The sequence below is a fragment of the Leucopleurus acutus genome, assembly GCF_964270905.1.
Source record: "Leucopleurus acutus genome assembly, chromosome: 8".
NCBI lineage: Eukaryota > Metazoa > Chordata > Mammalia > Artiodactyla > Delphinidae > Leucopleurus > Leucopleurus acutus.
The window spans coordinates 60,180,980-60,204,328 of record NC_139151.1 but is presented as its reverse complement, the minus strand read 5'-3'; the positions used below and the strand labels follow the sequence as shown (position 1 = coordinate 60,204,328).

At 37.2% G+C, this 23,349-nt stretch overlaps 1 protein-coding gene across 11 annotated transcripts in view; it reads left to right on the top strand.

Moving 5' to 3' along the window:
- Positions 1 to 23,349, top strand: part of NUP98 (nucleoporin 98 and 96 precursor) — a 100,459-nt gene that overhangs the window by 17,436 nt on the left and 59,674 nt on the right. For 3 of the 11 annotated variants that reach the window (XM_082844548.1, XM_082844553.1, XM_082844544.1), the window contains 8 exons: positions 1,104 to 1,243; positions 2,952 to 3,059; positions 4,105 to 4,285; positions 5,850 to 6,013; positions 8,925 to 9,062; positions 11,252 to 11,390; positions 17,302 to 17,394; positions 21,972 to 22,112. In XM_082844548.1, coding sequence (XP_082700674.1) covers positions 1,104 to 1,243; positions 2,952 to 3,059; positions 4,105 to 4,285; positions 5,850 to 6,013; positions 8,925 to 9,062; positions 11,252 to 11,390; positions 17,302 to 17,394; positions 21,972 to 22,112 — 1,104 coding nt within the window. The remainder of the gene's footprint in view (positions 1 to 1,103; positions 1,244 to 2,951; positions 3,060 to 4,104; positions 4,286 to 5,849; positions 6,014 to 8,924; positions 9,063 to 11,251; positions 11,391 to 17,301; positions 17,395 to 21,971; positions 22,113 to 23,349) is intronic. The other 8 variants (XM_082844554.1, XM_082844547.1, XM_082844546.1 and 5 more) reach the window with 5 other exon arrangements.

Here is a 23,349-nt window from a genome sequence, read left to right as displayed (position 1 = left end):
TTCCTTAGCCATGGCAGGTGTTTTTAATTGATGGCTTCTTTCTCTTTAAGTCTAAATGTGGCCCAGGGATACTTCACCACACAGTTCTTTGAGGCAGAAACACTGCTAGTTGCACAGGTGTGCCCTGTGAGTTGATGCCATTCCCAGCACTGGTATGGTAGAATAAGTAAGTTAGCCAGCTATCAGTATTTTACAAAGGGAAAGTTGTTTGAGGGGATGTTGAAATATTTAACCATGACAATATAAAATGCAATCTAAAATACTAATTCAAAAGACATATGCCTATTTACTTTATATATTAGGACATGTTTTTAGAAAAGAAATAGTATGACTGCCAGTGAGAAATCACATTCCTCTTAACTTGGTATTAGGATGTCACTTAATATTAAATATTGGCAAATAACTTTGTATTGCTTACTGCTATTTCTGGTACCATATGTGTAATTTCTTTAGAAGTAGTATCTTATATTTTGAAGAATACATTCCTTAAATTACAGTTAAATTCTCTGTTATGTATTTTTTTTTAAACTCAGCTATTTGGGAAAGTAGATTTATTTCTATAAATGACCAACATGCCTACTAATTTTTCTAAATTATTTTTCTGGGTGAAATTTTATATTAACCTATGTGTGGTTACCCTAATGGGACCATTTGTTTGTTTTAAACGTTTTGGTTATATGTGGGTGTTTGTAATAATATATGTAAATAAAATATACTGTGACTCTTGTTCAGGTCTGTTGTGGTAAGGCATTGTCAGAAAGACAAGTTCACTGAGCATCTGGTCTTACCAAGAGAAATAAGATAAAATATTTAATGAAACAATACTATTTCTTCTAACTTGTTGTTTAAGTATGCCCAAGGACTTCACAGACACTTAGCTGACTAAAGATTCAGATTTTGTTTCACGTCAAAGTTGTGAGCCTAGAACTGTGTGTGTCTGTATGAAATATCTGTTTGAAGGTACTTGCTAGGGAGATTGGAAAGATAGAAAACCTGAGGATTTGGAAGTAATGCTGCTCTAATGCCACAGGCCAATTCCAAGATAGCTTACAGATTCTTAAATTCTTTACTGTTACCATCCCATTTTTCTTTCTAATTTATAGATTTTGGAACAAGTACCAGCAGCGGGGGACTTTTTGGAACTACAAATACCACCTCTAATCCTTTTGGTAGCACATCTGGCTCCCTCTTTGGGCCAAGTAGTTTTACAGCTGCTCCTACTGGGACTACTATTAAGTTTAACGTAAGTATTGTCTTTCGATCTTTGTGTAATATTTTTGTCTCCTGTATGTTTTTTTGTAGGAGGAATCATAACATTTCTTCTCTTTCCAGTTATGCATAGCTTAGTCTCACTCTTCCTGAAATATGTATTAAGAACAATATCTGGGAATAGTTGTATAGTAGACAGGAAGAGTCATGAAACATAAATCTAGATTATAATTTATATTTGAATTATGCTCAAACCAATTAAATTTGTATTCACAAGGTTGATTACAGTAGTAGTTGATTACAGTTCCCTGATGGCTTAGTGGTTAGGATTCCAGGCTTTCACTGTCGTGGCCCGGGTTCAGTCCCTGGTTAGGGAACTGAGATTCCACAAGCCTTGTGGTGCAGCCAGAAAAAAGGAAATATCAGGTTGAGCTTGTATTTACTGTGTTCATAATTGGCCTCTGAATCGTCAACCATTCTTTACAGAAGTAAAGAAGGAATGATGGGGCAAACTGTAAAAATCATTGAAAATAGGGCCTCCTTAAGGAGCTGTATGGAATAACTCATCAGTTTCTGTGTGCCAATTAGAAATAAAACTTTTGTGGTGAAATGACAAAATGAAGCAAATGAGTTTTGTGTTTTCTTCAGCTTTTTTGAGAGAAGTTGGATAGAGGGTTAGAATGAAAGATTCTGTTTATGAAAATACATGGAATACCACTTGATGTAAGATACTACTTGATGTGATTGTTTTGGAGATACTTAGGATAGGCTGGCAGTGCAGTTAGTCTAATGGAAATCTCTGGCAAATATAGGGATTGGCAAAACTTGTTAAAATTCTTCCAGAAAATGAAGAATTTCTTAGGCAGGGTGTTGAATTCATAATACTGAATTTAGAATACTGAATTTAAAATAAAGTTAAATATAAATGATAGAGAAAAATACTGTGTGTTGTCTCTTAGAAAGTACAGTAATTGAGAAAACTAACAATACAAGTAGGAATTTTTTTTTTTTTTTTGCGATATGCGGGCTTCTCACTGTTGTGGCCTCTCCCGTTGCGGAGCACAGGCTCCGGACGCGCAGGCTCAGCAGCCATGGCTCACGGGCCCAGCCGCTCTGCGGCATGTGGGATCTTCCCGGACCGGGGCACGAACCTGTGTCCCCTGCATCGGCAGGTGGACTCTCAACCACTGCGCCACCAGGGAAGACCCTAAGTAGGAATCTTTAGTTACCGAGTGCCTTTTGCCTCATAAGCTTATGGGGGAAAAACCAGGCTTCCATATTTCATAAATGCAACAGTAGTCACAAAGCAGACACTTCAGAGCAGAGTAGGAATTAGAACTCAGAAATAGAGGTTTAAATGTATATATTAGGTAAATTGGATAAAGCTTCCCTTATGCATATATTATTAAGTGTATTTTAGTAGATAATTGAATGGCTTCATTATGGGATTAATCCCTGGGTTTTTGATAACTGTTTCTGAGATTGACTTATGCAGATAACCTTGATACAGGGAGAGATCAAGAATGCAGTGTATTTAAAAGAAAAAAAAATAAAAAATAAAAAAAAAAAAGAATGCAGTGTATTTAATCAAGCACTCTTAAAACTGTCCCGTTAAGTAAAGAACCTAGGGGACTGGTTAGAGTTCAGTCGTTGAAGAATTGTGTCTGGGAGAGTAGGGTTATAAAGCTTGAACTTAAACGTTTTCTTTAGACTTTCAGATTTGCCTTTATCTTCCTTTGCAGCCTCCAACTGGTACAGATACTATGGTTAAAGCTGGAGTTAGCACTAACATCAGTACCAAGCACCAGTGTATTACTGCTATGAAAGAATATGAAAGCAAGTCCCTAGAGGTCAGTAAAATGCATTACAGAGTATCACCCTAACCTTTTGATTCTATTGGGAAGCAGCTTTTTAAAATGTTTTTGATTATTTTTTAGGATTTATGTTTAAGATTAACCAATTTTTTTTCATTAATACATTATTTATAGATATTTGTTGTTTTAGGCAAGGATGATATTCAGCTTGTATGTACGGGTATAGTTTTACTAATAGTCTATTCTGATTGGCTGTTGCTCATACTACACTGGGCAGTGTGTGCACATGCATGTGTTTTTAGTAAACTCATGCAAAGTCATAAGTGTGCAACACAATAAGTAAATCATTATCAGCATCCCTGATGTCCCCTTTGGGCCCTGCCCCCAGAGTCACAATCCTCCCCTTCCAAAGGTAACCACTATCCTGACTGCCCATGTTTTGCCCATTTTTGAATTTTACGTAGATGGGATCTTATATTACGTACTCTTAAATCTGTCTTTCAGCATTGTGATGTTTATCCATGTTGTTGTGCGAAGTTATAGGTTGTTCATTATCATTGTTGTGTGATAGTTCGTTGTACATTTTGACTGTCATCTCTGGTTGTTGCTGTTGCTTCTTTTACATCCCAGACTGTGCTTGCTTCTTTGGAGTATACAGAAACACCCTTACTTGTGAGACAAAACTGTTAAACTTTATCTCTTCTTTTCCTGAGTTTTCTGAATTCCTCAGAATCATCCATCTTTTAATCAGCTAATCTTTACATTTGGGGTGGGAGTAGATATTATTGTCTAAATGAAAGTATTATTGTCTATAGAAGAAAATTGAAATTAAGATGTGGTTGGCTGGTCCTTTGGCCTGTAGTTTTATGGTAATTATGGTATGGATTTTAATGTCCATTATACACTGTTGAAAGTGTTTTTCTGTAATGATAGTAAGTTAACCATTCCATAGTTTTCTGTTTTTTTAATCATGGTTCCTATGTGAACATAGAAATTGAATACTAAATGCAAGTATTATTTAGCCTCCTAAATAATTTTTTTGGCTGCATATTAATTTGGAATATGTTTTCACTTACTCTAGGAACTGCGTTTAGAGGATTATCAGGCCAACCGGAAAGGCCCGCAGAACCAGGTGGGAGCAGGTACCACGACTGGCTTGTTTGGGTCTTCTCCAGCCACCTCCAGTGCAACAGGACTCTTCAGTTCTTCCACTACAAATTCAGGCTTTGCCTATGGTCAGAACAAAACAGGCTTTGGAACTAGTAAGCACTTGACATCATGTTGGGCCATATTGAGGAGGGACAGATAGCTGAAAGTAAAACATAATTGTCATTTTTGTGCTTAAGTGCTATGGAGAAAAATGATTCAGGGGTGCTAGAGGAATAGGAAATGCCTGGTATGTTTGTGGGGGGTGGGGAGAAATATAGTATTAAGTGCAGATGATTAAGAAGGGCTTCACTGATAGGTGGTGTTTGATCAGTGACCTATCTGAAGAAGGTGAAGCATAAAGCTATACAGATTTCTGGGGGAAGAATATTCCAGCTGGAGGAAACTAGAAGTCTAGAAATCCTGAGTTTTTGCCAAAGGGGAGAGGACAAGGGGAAGTACTGGAGGATATAGGGGAATATATGTATGTGTATACATACATATATTTGCGGAGCACAGGCTCTGGACGCGCAGGCTCAGCAGCCACGGCTCACGGGCCCAGCCGCTCCACAGCATGTGGGATCCTCTCGGACCAGGGCACGAACCCATGTCTCCTGCATCAGCAGGTGGACTCTCAACAACTGCGCCACCAGGGAAGCCCTAGGGGAATATATTTTATAGGCCTTTGTGGGCCAGTGTCAAGATCTGAATTTTTATTTGAGTCAGGAAGCCATTAGAAGGTTTAGATAAGTCATGTGATTATGAATAAAGGATCATTCTGAAGGCTGCTGTATTAAGAGTAGATTGTATGGGGGCAAGGGTGGAAACAAATCAGTTAGAAAAGCTGTTGCCCTATCCACATGAGAGATGATGTGGCTTGCAGAGAATGGTGCTATGGTATGGTAAAAGTGTCAGATTCTGGAGCCAGTTTGAATGTAGAACCGATGGGATTTATTGATGGATTGATTTATGTGGGATGTGAAAGAGGGGAGTCTAGGATGATTACTAAATTACTTTATAAAAGTGTTACTTTTGCAAAAGTAATATACACATATGATTTAAAGTTCATGATATACAAAAACGTACATATCCAAAGGTCTTTTCTTTTTTTCCCCCTTAGCCACCAGTTTGCTTCTGTAGAAACAAGCAAAAGTTACATTTTTGAGGGTAGCCTTTTATAGAGTTACATACACAAATACACAAATGAATACACGTTTAAATGGCATTTACATTCTTTCCAGTTTTGGTATTCTGTGATTTAGTTTAGCCATTATTAAGTATTGTTATTGTGTCACCCCCTATGCTGGATATATTGCTATAAAGAGAAAGCCCCTGTTCTGAAGAAAAACTTAGTCTAACAAGGTTAAAAATACCACACAGACTTTAAGTGTAGTGTGTTACCTTGTAAAATAGACGAAAAGCTGTGGGGTCACAAAGGGAGATTACTTAGCCGAGCCTGGGTTCTTGGGGTCAGAGTATTTTTATAGAAAGTCGATTCTGAACCAAATCTGGAGTTACGTGAAGAAAGGTGGAAAATGAAGTGGTTATCCAGTTTGAGTAATGAATGAATGTAGGGTAATTTAGATATATAATCAATAACATAGACTATTGAAGTAACTAGATAATGTGAGGTTTGGCATTTCCCCCCACCGTTTATTTTTCCTTTTCTTTTCCTGAAAGGTACGACTGGATTTGGAACAAATCCAGGTGGTCTTTTTGGCCAACAGAATCAGCAGGCTACCAGCCTCTTCAGCAAACCATTTGCCCAGGCCATAACCACCCAGACCACTGGCTTTTCCTTTGGTAATACCAACACACTAGGACAGCCAAGCACCAACACCATGGTAAGGAAACAGGTCTTATTTGTAGAGCTAAGTAATGAGGCTTCTAATCATGTCAAATTAACAAGTTCTATCTCTACTGCAGTTCTTAAGGGTTGACGATACGTATGTGTAGTAAAGGGAAGAGAGCAAAAATCTTTGAATAATTAAGACATAGATTCTAGTCCAGGCTCTACTCCGTATGTAATGAGGGGCTATTGAACAAGTCACTTATCCTTTCTGGGCATATTTTCTCATCACTAATCGCTGCTTAGTGTGCTAGAATTGGCCGTCCTGAAGCTATACCTTAGGACATTGACTCCAGGCATTCTGTAGAGTATAGGAGAAAATATTTATAAACTACTGGCTCTATTTCAGAAGGTTCTTTCAGCTCATTCCCTTAAGTGGAATCAGGCAAAGAAGTTTAGTTCATTAAAATAAATAAGAGAGAACTAAAACTTAGAGCCATGTTGGATAATTGCTACTTCTGTCCAGATAGTAGAAGAGAAAATCCTTATAGTCATGAGCAGTTTATTTCTAGGGACTCTTTTAGGGAAGTATAAAATTAAAGGTAAATTTGAGGTATGATTTATTGATTAGAATCCTTGGGATATACCTGGTTTTAAAATTAGAGATACTTTGCCTGATTAAAAAATAAAAAGTACAGGTAGACCCAAAAATCTTCAAAATACTGGCAAATTGAATTCAACAACATACAAAAAGGATTATACACTGTGACCAAGTGGGATTTATCCTAGGAAGGTTGGTTCAACATATTTTCATATTAATGTAATAAACCATAAAGTAGAATAAAGTACAAAAGCCATATTGTCACCTCAGTAGGTAGAGAAAAGACATTTGACAACCTTTCATAATAAAAACACTCAAAAAGGAATAGAAGGGAGCTCAGAATAGCCAGAACAGTCTTGAAAGAAAAGAAAGCTGGAGTGATGAAGTGATGAAGACAGTGTAATACTGGCATAAGGTTAGACATATAAAATCAGGGGACTAGAATTGAGAGTCCAGAAACAAGTCCTCATGGTTAATTGATTTTCAACAAGAGTACTAAAACAGTTCACTATGGAGAGAATCTTTCAACAAAGAGTGCTGGGATAATGGTTTTCCACGTGCAAAAGCACGAGGTTGGACCTTTTCTTTATACTATTGTGGTAACTATAAAAGCTTAAAATGGATCAAATGTAAGAGCTAAAACTATAAAACTCATAGAAGAAAAGGAGTTAGGCAATGATCTGTTAGATAGTACACCAAAAGCAAAAGCAGCAAAAGGGAAAAATAGATTGGGCTTCTTCAAAGTTAAAAACTTTGGTGGGTCAAAGGGGATACCATCAAGAAAGCAAAAAGAATACCTGCAAATTGGAGAAAATATTTTCAAGTCATATATCTCACAAAGGACTTGTGTCCAAACAATTAAGAACTCTTATAATTGAATAATAAGACAGACCATTAAAAAATGGGCCAAATACTTGAATAGACATTTTTCCAAAGAAGATAAATGACTGATAAGCACATGAAAAGGTACTCAATGTCAGTAGGCATCAGGGAAACTGCACTTCAAAACCACAGTGAGATATCACTTCATATCCACACTAGGAAGGCTATAAACAAAAAGAGAGACAATGATAATGAATGTTTTCAAGAATTTGGAGAAATTGGTACCCTCATGCATTGCTGTTTGGAATATAAAATAGTGCAGCCACTTTGGAAAAATTTGGCAATGCCTCAAAATGCTAAATGTAGAGTTAACATATGACCCAGCAGTTGCACACCTTGGTATTTCCCCCAAGAGAAATGAAAACACAAGAACTTGTATACAACTGATCATAATAACTAAAAGGTGGAAACAACCCAAATGTCCATCAGTGATGAAGGGATAAATGAATGCGGTATATCCATACAGTGGACTATTATTCAGCCATTAAAATGGAATGAAGTACTGATACATGCTACAACATGGAGAGACCTTTTAAACATGCTAAGTGAAAGAAGCCATTCACAAAAGACCACGTTTTGTATGATTCCACTCATATGAAATGTTCAGAATGGACAAATCTGTGGGAACAGAAAGTAGATTAGTGGTTGGTTGCCTAGGAATGGGGAGTGACTGCTAATGGGTCCAGGGTTTCTTTTTAGAGTGATCAAAATTTTCTGAATTTAGAGTGGGGATGGTTGCATAGCACTGAACATAGGAAAAAACCCACTGAATAGTCCACTTTAAATAGGTAAACTTTATGGTATGTGAATTATATCTCAATAAAGCTGTTTAAAACACTACGTTGAATTCTCAATTCAGCTATAGCCCACTAATTAAATATTTTTCTTTTGTTGACTAATGCATAAAAAAATCTTTAAACATTGGATGATACAAACTTTGCTTATTTGAAATTGTGTAGTTTATCATAACAAATGAAGACTTAACATTACACTACTGCCTTTGTTCAGATTAATTTTATTATTTTCAGCTGATTATTTTCAGTTATTTGATTCAAAGTCCATTCCCCAGCTCAGTATTAATACGTTCTTTTGGCATAACTCTGAAAATGAAGCACCCTGTCATGGCATTTTGTTTTCAGTGTGGCAACCCTGTTATCTCTTAGAGCACAAGAGTTAGTATAAAGTTTTTATAGCTGTCCAGGACTGTGTTGCTCATCAGGCTTAGATACAGATACGAATTTCTGGTCCTTCCACTTAGGGGCTGTGACATCTTGGGCAAGTTTTTAACTGCTCTGAGCCTTATTTTCTTTCGGAAAACGGCCCAGCATTTCAGGGTTGTTGTGAAGAAAAGAAATGTTCTATGTATTTAGCATAATGTCTGTCACATAAACTTAAAAAAATGGCAACTATTATTAATAATCTAAGACTTTTAAAGACAACTGACTATTGTAGGTTTTCTTGTAATCTAGACTACCTTTTACAGGGTTTATTTGGAGTAACCCAAGCCTCACAGCCGGGAGGTCTTTTTGGGACAGCTACAAACACCAGCACTGGGACAGCATTTGGAACGGGAACAGGTCTCTTTGGGCAGACCAGTACTGGATTTGGTGCTGTTGGTTCGGTAGGTTTTTGCAGTTGACTGTAACTTGAAGATGTGTATAAATCTGTTAAAGGAATTTCTAAGAAAAATCTGTCTTTTGGGAATTCCCTGGTGGTCCAGTGGTTAATACTCAGTGCTTTAACTGCCATGGGCCTGGGTTCAAGCCCTGATCAAGGAACTAAGATCCTACAAGCCACGCAACACAGCCAAAAAAATAAATAAATAAATTTTAAAAAAAGAAAAATAAGGATTCCCTGGTGGCGCAGTGGTTGAGAGTCCACCTGCAGATGCAGGGGACGCGGGTTCGTGCCCCAGTCCGGGAGGATCCCACATACTGCGGAGCGGCTGGGCCCGTGAGCCATGGCCGCTGAGCCTGCGCGTCCGGAGCCTGTGCTCCGCAACGGGAGAGGCCACAACAGTGAGAGGCCCGCATACTGCAAAAAAAAAAAAAACAACAACAACAACAGAATAAGAAAAAAGAATGCTGAATTTAAAAAAGAAGAAAGAAAAGTCTGTCTTCAAGTATTCTTTTGGGTTATAGTGTATGATTTGATACTGATAGTAACTGAAAGCTATTTGGTAACTTAAAAATAGGCAACTTATAATAGGTTTATTTTCAAAAAGTAAGTTCTTTTTAAAACTTGTTTGTTTCAATACTTATGTGGAGTTTACTTCTTTTAGTAAAATTTCACTCCCGTTGGTTAAATTGTTGAGTTTAAGTTGAGGTGCTTTTGCTCTTAAAATCAGGTTTTTTTTTTCTTTTTTAAATAAATAAATAAATATTTATTTATTTATTTTATTTATGGCTGTGTTGGGCTTTCGCCGCTGCACGCAGGCTTTCTCTATTTGCGAGGAGAGGGGGCTACTCTTCGTTGTGGTGCACAGGCTTCTCATTGTGGTGGCTTCTCGTTGCGGAGCACAGGCTCTAGGCATGCGGGCGTCAGTAGTTGTGGCACGCAGACTTCAGTAGTTGTGGCTCGTGGGCTCTAGAGCGCAGGCTCAGTAGTTGTGGCACACGGGCTTCGTTGCTTCGCAGCATGTAGGATCTTCCTGACCCAGGGCTCAAACCCAGGTTCCCTGCACTGGCAGTCAGATTCTTAACCACTGTGCCACCAGGGAAGCCCCAAATCAGGTAATTTTAAATTCCTATTTCTAACTTCTATTTTGGGTGATAAGTTAGTATCGTATTTGTTAATTAAGTATTTTTGGTGGTGATCAAGTTGTTAAAATTGTTGGTATTCTGAAGGTCTTCATGCCACTGGAGGCTTAACTGAATTTTTTTCCTTGTTAAGTCATTTAAGTAAAAAATTACTATATAGGAATACACTTGACCTAAAAAACAATAGTAAATACCACTTAGAGAAACTATATGTCTGTATTATGTACGCATTATAACAAGCTTTGAACTTCAGTTTAAAAAAAAAAAGGAAAAGTTCCCAAATCATGTGGTTGTTTTCATGGAGATTGAAATCTATTATTTCTTATTTGAGGTGAGAAATTGAGAAAATTATCTAATGCTTCAGAAAGTTATTTTTTAACAACTTTATTGGGATATAATCCATTTGCCATGCAATTCACCCTTCTAAAGTTTAAAATTCAGCTGTTTTTAGCATATTCACAGATTGTGCAGCTATCACCATAGTCAATTTTAGAACATATTTGTCACCCTAAAAAGAAACGTCATCCCCATTAATAGTCACTTCTCATTTCCCCCAAGTCACTTCAGGCCTGCTGTCTATGGATTTACCTATTCTGGACATTTCATATAAATGGAGTCACATCTTTTGTGACTTGTTTTACTTAGCATAATGTTTTGAAGTTTCATCCATGTTGTAGCATGTTTAAACTTTTTACTGTAACTCTTTCTACTGGCACGTTAAATACATGATAACGTTTCTGTTACCAGGTAAAAAATATTTGATTGACTTGTTGTTGTTGTTGTTGTTTTCTTTGTCTCACTGAAATATTATGTTTGATGAAGTGTTACCATTAACTTCTCAAGCCAGGAGCATTCTGTCTTGTTAATCTTACTCAGATTAGTAAGTTTTTCTGATAGTTATTCATCCTTCTTTATACCTTTTTTATAAAAATTATGATATCTTCTCTCCCTTACCACACACCCAATCCAGTGTACCTAAGGTAACCTCTGTTTCCTGTTTGGAGTGTATCTTTATACTACTTAATATTTTCCTGTGTTGTGTTCTTTTTAGACCCTGTTTGGCAATAACAAGCTTACTACATTTGGAACCAGCACAACCAGTGCTCCTTCGTTTGGTACAACCAGTGGCGGGCTCTTTGGTAACAAACCAACCCTGACTTTAGGAACCAATACAAACACTTCCAATTTTGGTACATATAAAAAGCAGGTTTGACTCTCTTAAAGTTATACTGACTATACCACACATTCTCCTGATTCATATTATTGGGAATATTTTAAAATTCTCAGGTAAGCTGTGGCTTGATATGAGGTTCCAGAGGGAAAGGTTTAAAATCAAGGACTTGGGTTGAGATGCCTGGAAGAGATGTATGTAAATTGCCTTAACTAATTTATATTCTCTTGACTCCCTGCTTTGGATAAAATGGGGCATTCAGCACATGCAATAGTAGTACTGTGCAGAATGTTGGTTCTCTAATGGAGGTAGATTTTTTTCAAAATAAGGAATCATTTTCTTTGGATTACCTCACCAATAATTGAGAAACAATAAGTGAAACACATTTGCTTGAGATAACACATTCTGTTAGGCCAGGTTTCAAGCAGGGAAGTAGTAAACAGATGAGATTAGATGATTCTTTTTTTTAACTTTCTGTTGTTGTTTTGTGTTTTGTTGTTTTTTTGAGATTTAATGATTCTCATTGGAAGTTGAAGCCTCTCTGATTTGGGGGACTGTTCATTAGTTTTCCTATAGCTTTGTGTATTTTTGAATACATGTTCATTGGAAGAAATTTGGAAAATATATGTAAGATTGAATAACAGAAAAACAAACCTTATACTACTTTCCAGAGATATGCTGGAAAATTTTAAATTCGTTTAATAGAAACATTATTTCTATTATTTTAACTGTCTTTTATAACTACCTATTAAGTTTCCAAACAAATTCAATGTATTTTGAGATAAATCATATATGAAAAGTTCATTTCATTACCAAGGGGAATAGTGGTTGAAATATTTGTTTTAAGGATTTCATGTGCCAGATGCAACATTAGGTTCTGGATATCTAGTGGGTGATGAGTACAAACATATGGCCATTTGCCCTAAGTCAGCAGTTACAGTTTTTCAGTGAGTTTTTTTTTTAATAAATTTATTTAATTAATTTTTGGCTGAGTTGGGTCTTTGTTGCTGCGCACGGGCTTTCTCTAGTTGTGGAAGCGGGGGCTACTCTTCCTTGCGGTGCGTGGGCTTCTCGTTGTGGTGGCTTCTCATGTTGTGGAGCGTGGTCTCTAGGCGTGCGGGCTTCAGTAGTTGAGGCTCACGGGTTCTAGAGCACAGGCTCAGTAGTTGTGGCGCACGGGCTTAGTTGCTCCGTGGCATGTAGGATCTTCCTGGACCAGGGCTCAAACCCGTGTCCCCTGCATTGGCAGGCGGATTCTTAACTGCTGTGCCACCAGCGAAGCCCTTCAGTGAGTTTTTTTAATGATCGTGTACTGGAGAAAGAGGCTACATTAAGCATCCATTGGAAAGTTATATGTGTTCATGGAAATATGAACTATGTGAAGGAGATAGATAGGTCCTTGTCAGGTGCCAATTCCTAAATTAATGTTTTGATTTGAGTTTTATAACCCCTTTTGTTGGGTTCATTCATTCCTAGTAATGATTATCATTCTACCTGTAATTCTTTTTGGCTGTGCTCGATGAAAGAATGGTTTTGAGGCAGTAGACTTGGCTAGCATGGACATCAAATTTTGTGTATTTGTTTCTTATCTATGAAGTAAGATGGGAAAGATACTTAAGGGTTAAATCAGTGTTTTTCAGCCTTTTTTTTTTTTTTTTTTTTTAAATCACTGTCACTCCCTCTTCCCCAGAGAGACTTTGTAGACCTTTTTCCTCTTAAAAATTATCTTCTGGGCTTCCCTGGTGGCGCAGTGGTTGAGAGCCGCCTGCCGATGCAGGGGACACAGGTTTGTGCCCCAGTCCAGGAAGATCCCACATGCCGCGGAGCGGCTGGGCCCGTGAGCCGTGGCTGCGGAGCCTGTGCATCCAGAGCCTGTGCTCCACGATGGGAGGGGCCACAACAGTGGGAGGCCTGCATACCGCAAAAAAAAAAAAAAAAAGGAAAAAAAAGAAAATGCATGTTTTTTGATAGCATACTTCACGTTCAGAATTAAATATATTTTCTATCTGACAAGGTGCTTATGTAGGCTATTGATTTGAAAATGAAAACTCTCATCTTTATTTGATATGCCTCACTACTTATGTGCTGAATTTGAATTGTCCTTTTTTTTTTTTAAATCCTTAATGTTGACCTAGTACCTGGCATAGACTAGGTGCTCACTAAAAGTTTATTAATGAATAAGTGGGGCCCTGAGAGGAAAGATTCCCTATACAAGTAGGGGTTGCAGGGTGGCAAGTTTTGTTTTACTCTTGGGTGAACTTGTCATTCCATTACCACCCCAGAGGGATCCAGATCTAACTAAGACTTTCTTTGATGTTCCTGTTGTCTTGGGAAGCTATCAACTTTGGTGTTGTGGGCAGAGATGATCTTCTGATTTGGTAATAAGTCATATAACAAATCTGGAAATGGAATAAGGTTACACAAAGATTTGTAGTATCATATCATTGTTGGTTGCACGTTACCCAGTATGGGATTGTGTTTCATTATGATGGTGATTAATCCACAGAGTGAAAAGGTTCATCTACAATTGATGTTGCCACATCCTTAAGTCATTCTTTAGAGTCATCAGTTCATTTTCTTAGTAATTAACCTAACAGGGACTAGTTTAAGGTTAAGTGAATGAATAGAATTGTTTCAGGAGAGAAATTACAAGCAGGATGTCAGCACTTGTGAGCAACAGTTTAAAGAGGTTGAAGATCTTTTGGGTATTGATAAGATGGTACTTGGTAATAAATTATTGGTTCCTCATGCTACATGGTTAAGGGGACAGTTTAGCTCTTTGTGTACATAGACATCTGATATTTTAAGCGTTTTTTTTTAATTGAGATATAATTGACATGTAACATTATATTTCAGATGTATTGGGTGGGCCAAAAAGTTCGTTTTTCGTAAGATGGCTCTAATAGCACTTAGTTGTCTAACTTCATTTGAAACAATTTTGTTAGATTGTATGTGACAGCATGCATTTGAAAAAAGACTTATCAAAATTGGTGAATTTTTGTGTAGCCATTTTAATATTGAAGATGGAAGAGAACAACATTTTCGGCATATTATGCTTTATTATTTCAAGAAAGGTAAAAACGCAACTGAAACGCACAAAAAGATTTGTGCAGCTTATGGAGAAGGTGCTGTGACTGAAAAATGTGTCAAAAGTGGTTCGCAAAGTTTCATGCTGGAGATTTCTCACTGGACAATGCTCCACGGTTGGGTAGACCAGTTGAAGTTGATAGCAATCAAATTGGAACAATAATTGAGAACAATAAACGTTAAACCACGCGGGAGACAGCCGACATACTCAAAATACCAAAATCGAGCTTTGAAAATCACTTGCACCAGCTTGGTTATGTTCATTGCTTTGATGTGTGAGTTCCACATAAGTTAAACGAAAGAAACCTTGACCGTATTTCCACATGCGATTCTCTACTGAAACGTAATGAAAACATTGCGTTTTTAAAACAAATTGTGATGGGCGATGAAAAGTGGATACTGTACAACAATGTGGAACGGAAGAGATCGTGGGGCAAGCGAAATGAACCACCACCAACCACACCAAAGGCCGGTCTTCATCCAGAGAAGGTGATGTTGTATATATGGTGGGATTGGAAGGGAATCCTCTATTATGAGCTCCTTCCAGAAAACCAAACAATTAATTCCAATAAGCACTGCTCCCAGTTAGACCAACTGAAAGCGGCACTTGATGAAAAGCGTCCAGAATTAGTCTACAGAAAATGCATCATCTTCCATCAGGATAACGCAAGACCACGTGTTTCTTTGATGACCAAGCAAAAACTGTTAAAGCTTGGCTGGGAAGTTCTGATTCATCCGCCATATTCACCAGACATTGTACCTTCAGATTTCCATTTATTTCGGTCTTTACAAAATTCTATTAATGGAAAAAAATTTCAATTCCCTGGAAGACTGTAAAAGGCACCTGGAACAGTTATTTGCTCAAAAAGATAAAAAGTTTTGGGAAGATAGAATTATGAAGTGGGCTGAAAAATGTCAGAAGGTAGTGGAACAAAAGGGTGAATATGTTGTTCAGTAAAGTTCTTGGTGAAAATGAAAAATGTATCTTTTATTTTTACTTTAAAAACTGAAGGCACTTTTTGGCCCACCCAATACAATGTAATGGTCCAATATTTGTATAATTGTGAGATGATTACCACAATAAGTCTAAGTAACGTCTGTCATCATATATAGATAGAAAGTTTTTTTTCTCGCTTACCCCTATGTTTCCTTCTAGGAGTTTTATGATTTTAGATCTTATATTCAAGTCTGTAATCCATTTTGTTTATGTTGTACGATAATGGTCCAGTTTTATTCTTTTACATGTGGTTGTCCAGTTTTCCCAACACCATTTATTGAAGACTGTCCTTTCTCCATTGTATATTCTTGGCTCCTTTGTCATAAATTATTGACTGTTAATTAATTAATTGTTCTTAATTTTACTTTAAAGTTGTTTTGAAATAACAGAGTTGATAAACTTTTGTCAGTAAGAATCTGTGGAAATGTGTGGTATAAACAGTGTAAGTTGGGACTTACTTCCCTCCTGTGGGTTTGAGGTAGTTCACTAGTATCTTGTTTTCTGCTGTTTATGGGGTTGGAAGATCCTTTTTGGTTAAATTTTAACTCAGAAAGACAACATCTCCAAGTACATTTTCTGGGTTTTTTGTTTTTTTTTCTTTAAAGAAAATTGATTGTGCTTGAGTGGGCAGTACTCCATTTTTGTGGCCATAGCTGTTAGAAAAATTGAAGAAAAGACTTAATGCATGAATTAAATGTATTGAAAGTAAATCAGGTTACTTGCTTAGATTTTTAAATGACATTAGAAATATGTTTTCAAACTGTATAATTCTTTAACTTTTGTTCTTTACATTTTTCATTCATATATAAATTCAAATATTGGCCTGACAAAGTATAATCTTAGTTGGTGACACTGACATATATTCCAAGACACTTTCTTTATTCTGTTATGTTGAACTTGTTCACCTCCATGATACCTTTTTAAAAGACTTCAGGTGTACCACAAACAGGATTTGCTGGCCAGTGATTGGGGTTTTTTTCCTCTTATCAAAAGAGATTAATGATATGTTCATTATCATTTGTTGATATTTAGCTCCAAAAGGAGTACAGAAACTGTGCACACATCTGAACAAAAGAGAAATAATAGCAGTAATGTGATGTGTAGGTGTCTTTGTGGGGAGACTTGTGGATTTTAGAGGGGAATCACAGGATTTTCTCTAAATGTTGGGTCATAGTGAAAGAGGATGGTTTGTTCAACTCTCCATCATCTCCGATAATGAAACAATTCAATTCAAGAAAGGTTATTCATAGATTATCTTCTCTTTTTAACGTCAGCTAGCTGAGTCCTCGAATGCTCCTATGAGCTGTTTGAGTCTGACTCCATTAACGCTCCTCATGTGTGATCAGCCACACATTACTATTCATACAAGGTCCATCTGTTCAAAACAAAAGCTGCTGTAGAGATTTTTATAGGTAATCTTCTCTTAGCAAGAACCTTTAGGTTCAGTGAAGTGTCTTTGTTGACTGTCTTATTTTTTAGTGAAAGTTTGGGGGGATTAATTTTTCTTCTACTAATTAAACATGAAACATAGAATGGAGGCTTTGAGTATTACGAAGGGAATGTTCCCCAAGCTCAAGCACAATCACTTTGCTTTAATATTGGGTATTATCCTATATTGAATTGATATTTCAAGTCTAAAATATAATTAAGTAAATAGGAAGACTGTGGGATCTGTTTATACTTACTTAAACTTAAACATTAAATTAGCCTACCATTTAGGATTTCTAAATATCAAAAAATGAAGGGATGCAAAACTTAGGGTCAGACTGCTTTGTTTGAAATTCCCTTGTACAGGACATTGAGAGTTGTGTTAATGTACAGTCCACTCATTCTTTTGTCCTTCTAGGGTTTGGCACAAATACCAGTGGGAATAGTATTTTTGGAAGTAAACCAGGACCTGGAACTCTGGGAGCCGGGCTTGGTGCAGGATTTGGAACAGGTAAGGAACTGTACCATAAGATTTAGGAAGTGATACAACTAAATCTAATTGCTGCAACTTAAGACCTTTGTTTGATCATATACATGGAAATAAGAGGCCTAGATTTTCATTTTCACAAATGGATTTAGAAAACATTCCCATATGCTTTACCAGATTTTAAAATGCTGGCACATTTATCTTAGAGGCTGTCTGTTCCTTTTGTACAAAATGTTTGTCCTCTGATAGTCCTGGTGTGCCTGGGATTTTCAGTACTTAATGTGTTATGTCAGAAGATACACATATTTTGAATTTTGGTCAGTCTTGCCAATTTTTAATTTGCCTTCCAAAAAGAATGCCAGTTTGCATTTTTGCTCATATTTTATAAAAGTGCCCATTTTTTCATACCCTTTCCATATTGTTGGGCTTCTTCATCTTTGTGTGCCTGATAGTGGAAGTTGGTATGTTCTGATTTACACTTCACTGATTACCGGTGAAGGATACCCTTGTGTATGTTTACTGGACATTTGAATCTTTCAGTTCTCTATTCATAATCATTGTTGATCATTGTTTCTTTATTTTTGAGAACGTTTTATATATTGTGGATATTAAGTTTTTTGGGTCGTATGGTAAACTTCTTGAGCCTTTGAGCTTACTCAAATTCTACTACATATATTTTGCAAGAAATAAAAACTAAAAAGCTGTAGTTTTTTGTACAATGTGATCCTTAAACTTAAGCAGAATATAACATCTGACATCATGTTCTCTTCTAATCCCAGAAGGAAAATTGACTTTGGTGTGGTCTTTTTCAAGGTAGTTTGATGCTAGACAGCTTATGAACCATAAACCTAAGCTGGGATAAGATGCTCTAATGTCTGTTACCAGATATTTCCACTCAGTCTTTGTTTATCATTTAATTTTGTTTGTGGTATCTTAATGTACAAGTTTTATTTTTATGTGGTCAAAGTTGTCATTCTCTCCTCTTTGGCTTCTGGGTCTTGCAGATTATGATTAGCAGTGCTTTATTTCTGTAGTCTAAGATTATAAAGTCGCCTATAACTTTTTTCCTGATGCTATTGTCTTCTGTTCTACAATAATGTAATACCTCAACCTCTTTATTTATTTGAATATATTCGGTTTTCCTTGAACAGTTGTACCTCACAGACGATGAATCTCATTTTCACTGCTGTTATATAATCCTAATTCATGCTTTGCCCATATAAACTAAAAGCCAAATAAAATTAATAAAGAATTTTACACCCCCACCTTAGCAGCAGTAGATCATGTAGGGAAACGAGAATTGTGAATCACTGAGTACACACTATTGAAATTCTTTGGTGGTCACGTCTGCTAAAGCAGACTTTTGGCTCTGAGAGGAATGTGTCTGGAGACTATCAGATATAAATACCCACATTAATGAATTCTGCATTTCATGGTATCACAATTAGGATAACATTGTAGCTTTGGACTGTGTTTTAGGGGGTCATTAGCTAAGTGGGTATTCCTATGTAGATAGCTTCTTGTTTTGAATGATAGAGATTCAAACTCATACCCCAACAGAAGTACATTTTCATGTAACATAGGCCTTTGGGTACTTCATGAGTAGTCGACTGTAGAAACCTTAAGTGTACAAATACATAAATTTTTTTGTACACCTAGATTTAAGTGACCAATCTTAGTGTAAAATGTTTTATATTATCCTTTGGTGTATGATTAAATCATGGGTGCATCAGTTTCTTGTTTCACACAGGTATTAACTGTCATTAGCACTATCAATAGTATGCCATTTTCTTGGTAGTTACTTAGTAACAATACTGAGAAGTTTTAGTTCTTAAAATTTTCTATGAAGCCATAAGTTTAAGGGTACATCTAGTAAAGTTTGTTACACTAAGATATACACAGAAAAATCTACCCAAAGCTAATAGGTACCATAGATAAAATTAAATTCTAACATTTATTAGAAAATCTCAATAAAGTATAACCATTTTTATTTATTCTTTGAGCATCCTTAGAGTTTTTAGGACCACTGTTACCATGGTGCCACCAGTATATCTTCCTTATGACTCCTACAACTACCTGTAAATATAACACAATTCATAAATTGACATTATTATACATCAGAATGTCCCTCAACTTGTGTAAGTCCTTTCACTAAGTATAAAAAGCCATTTGTACATAATATAAGACTGATCTGGATAAAATACATGTTTTTATTATTTTGTAGGTTATTGAAATATAGTGATTTTTAGACTGTTTCATGATTCTTCCTTCAGGGCTAATGCAAATACACACCCATCCAGAAGAGAAATTTTTATCCATTTTATATATTCAGGTTTCATCTAAGCCTTTTGTTTAGGGGTGGTAAGGAGGTTTTGTTCTCTGGGAGAAGAAAGAAGAATCCTGAAATTTTTACTGTAAACCATGTTCTTTAAGGGAGTAATATAGGGACTTCCCTGGGGGTGCAGTGCTTAAGAATCCGCCTGCCAACGCAGGGGACATGGGTTCGAGCCCTGGTCTGGGAAGATCCCACATGCCGCGGAGTAGCTAAGCCTGTGCGCCACAACTATGGAGCCTGCGCTATAGAGCCCACGTGCCACAACTACTGAAGCCCGCGTGCCTAGAGCCTGTGCTCCACGACAAGAGGAGCCACTGTAATGAGAAGCCCGCGCACCGCAACGAAGAGTAGCCCCCACTTGCCACAACTAGAGAAAGCCCACGCGCAGCAATGAAGACCCATGCAGCCAAAAATAAATAAATTTTTTCAAAAAGGAAGTAATATGGGCTTCCCTGGTGGCGCAGTGGTTGAGAGTCTGCCTGCTGATGCAGGGGATGCGGGTTCGTGCCCCGGTCAGGGAGGATCCCCCATGCCGCGGAGCGGCTGGGCCCGTGAGCCATGGCCACTGAGCCTGTGCGTCCGGAGCCTGTGCTCCGCAACGGGAGAGACCACAACAGTGAGAGGCCCACGTACCGCAAAAAAAAAGGGAGTAATATAATTTTAGTTTTTCTTGGAATTTTCACCAGTTTCTAATGGGTTGGAACTTTAAAAGAAGTCTTATTCCCTGTTTCAAAGCTGGGTTTTTTAAGGTGAAATAATCCCATTGCTATATTGTTATCTTATTATTATTAGTGAGAGTTGGACAGTTAAGGAATGCTTTGTTCATTTAGGAGTCATCCTCATTAATTTATATTGTAATGCATTCTCTGAGTGTAAACTTCCTATCCTTTTTTTGGGGTTGCAATCTCAAGACAGTTTCCATTCGATATTTTTGACCTCCAAGTATTATATTATATGTTTGAAGTGATTTTCCTGGTAAACCATATCTCTGTCAAGAAACATTTGTATGTTAAAAAGAACTTCAGGGCTTCCCTGGTGGTGCAGTGGTTGAGAGTCTGCCTGCCGATGCAAGGGACACACGGGTTCGTGCCCCGGTCCGGGAAGATCCCACATGCCACGGAGCGGCTGGGTCTGTGAGCCATGGCCGCTGAGCCTGCACATCCGGAGCCTGTGCTCCGCAACGGGAGAGGCCACAGCAGTGAGAGGCCCGCATACCACCAAAAAAAAAAAAAAAAAAAAGAACTTCAGATCTTCCAAATTGCCATTAACTTTTTCTTTGGGGTGGGGGAGGGATGGAAAAATGTTTTTAATTTATGCCAATAACTTATCCTAAAAAAACTAAATTCTTCCCACTTTACACTTTAAAATCATTGCCAACAGCACGGTCCATAAGCAAGATTCATTAAGCTTTAAAACATTACAGGTTTCTGCAGCGGCCTTCTCCCTGGTGAAGATAAGTTCTTATTTCATCCACAGATTTAGGCTGAAACTTGAATCTGTTTAGTAACCTCATCACAAGGCATTCAGCTTTTTATAAAACAAAAAAAAAATTGTCGGAAATAGTTTTCATGAGACGGTATACTTGAAAGTGTTACTTTTTGCTCTTCAAAGAAGATATATTGGATTTGGTTTTCTATAACCTGCATGTTAGTCAAAAAGGTGACGTTTTAATTGGTTCAGTTGAGTATTTGATTTGCAGATACTGAAATTTAAGAATTGACAATTTTGAAATTCTTTAGAAATCTGTTTTACTATAGAGTAGCAATTAAGAGCCCTGGTTGTATTGTCAGATGCATCGAGGTGTGAACTCTGGTTTCACCACTTACTACGTTTGTGACATTGAGCTAATTATTAAAGCCTCCATTTTCTCTTCTGTAAAATAGGGACAATAGTTCCTGCTTCAGGCTTGTGAAGGTTAAATGAGATGATAGTAGTTAATATCTAATGAATGTTAGTATCTACCAGACCTCTACAATGCTTAATATGTGTTTATTTTAATCGTAGGATAAATATCTAAGCTATGTATTATTATCTCATGTTATAGTTGAGGAAACTGAAGCACAAAGAGGTTAAGTATTTTGCCTATGATATATACGATGTACTCAACAGTTCTTGGCATATAGTTAGCATTTACTGTATTAGTTTTTTTTTGAAATGAGTGGTTATTATGAAGTTTCCAAATGTATTACATTTTTAAGTAACTGACCTCTGGCGTAACATTCAAAGGATCTTCTGTGGCGCTTTTTCTTTCCTCTTGTCTCCATAGCTCTTGGTGCTGGACAAGCATCTTTATTTGGGAACAACCAACCTAAGATCGGAGGGCCTCTTGGTACAGGAGCCTTTGGGGCCCCTGGATTTAATACTACGACAGCCACTTTGGGCTTTGGAGCCCCCCAGGCCCCAGTAGGTAAGTGTCAGTCACTTTAGAAGCCTTTACTCAGTTTATTTCTTGCTAATACTTAACTTGCTGACTTGATTTTCCGCCCCACCCTATCCCGTCCCTACCAAAGCGGTATATTACACATAGGTCATTAAACAATCATGTAGTGCAGAAGCACTTATAATAGGTCCTGACCTTCCCTGCTTCCCCACTCCTAGGTTTACTCCCCCAAAGAAACCACTTTTGTTACAGCTTTTAATTCATCTGGCATGTAAGTAAGTTTATATCTCTGAATGATGTGCTTATATTGCTGTGTTTTGCTTAAGTCTACATATATCAATATTTAACTTGTTAATGGTAGATGAGAATTTAGCTCAGTTATCAGCTCTGTTTTTTATTCACTTCTCCCAATATATCTGTTTACTAAATTCCCTAAGGTTAGGGGTTTTTTTTGTTGTTGTTGTAGCTGGATTTGAGACATTTTTAAAATATTACTTATTTGGTTGTGCCAGGTCTTAGTTGCGTCTCATGGGCTCCTTAATTGCGGCTTGCTGGCTCCTTAGTTGTGGCATGCAAACTCTTAGTTGCAGCATGCATGTGAGATCTAGTTCCCTGACCAGGGATCGAACCCAGGCCCCCTGCATTGGGAGCGCAGAGTCTTATCCACTGTGCCACCAGGGAAGTCCCCCACAAGTTTAGTTTTATCTATTAAAGTGTTTTTCATACTTCATTTGTTTGAATACCCCTTCCTAGTTTTTGCTATATCTGCCTGCCACCTTTGTTATTATTTCTTATTTAAAATTAACTTACTTTGTAACTTAAATATCTTTTTTTTAAAGAAAATTATGTTTAACCAAAAATAAAAAACTGATGTCACCTGGCAGATATAGAGTAACTGAGATGGATGGATGGATGGATGGATGGATGGATGGATGGATGGAAGGAAGGAGAGAAGGAAGGAGTGAGTCTCTGTACCATTAAATTCATCTCCTGTATTATCATGATCCATGTTTCACATTTTGAGAAGCCATGCAAATTTCCATGTCCTTACATACTTTGCAAATTTAAGCCATGTCCTTACATACTTTTTCTTACTCTGTCAACTAGGAGATAGTATTTCTTGAGTCCCCTTGGTCAAGTAAGGCTAATAGTGCTCTTCCTTACCCTTCTTTTTCTGTCATTTCTTTGCCCTTTTTATATTTTTGTATTGATAAAGTACTCTCTCCTAATAATTACTGTCTTTTTTTCTTTGGGGAAAGAATAA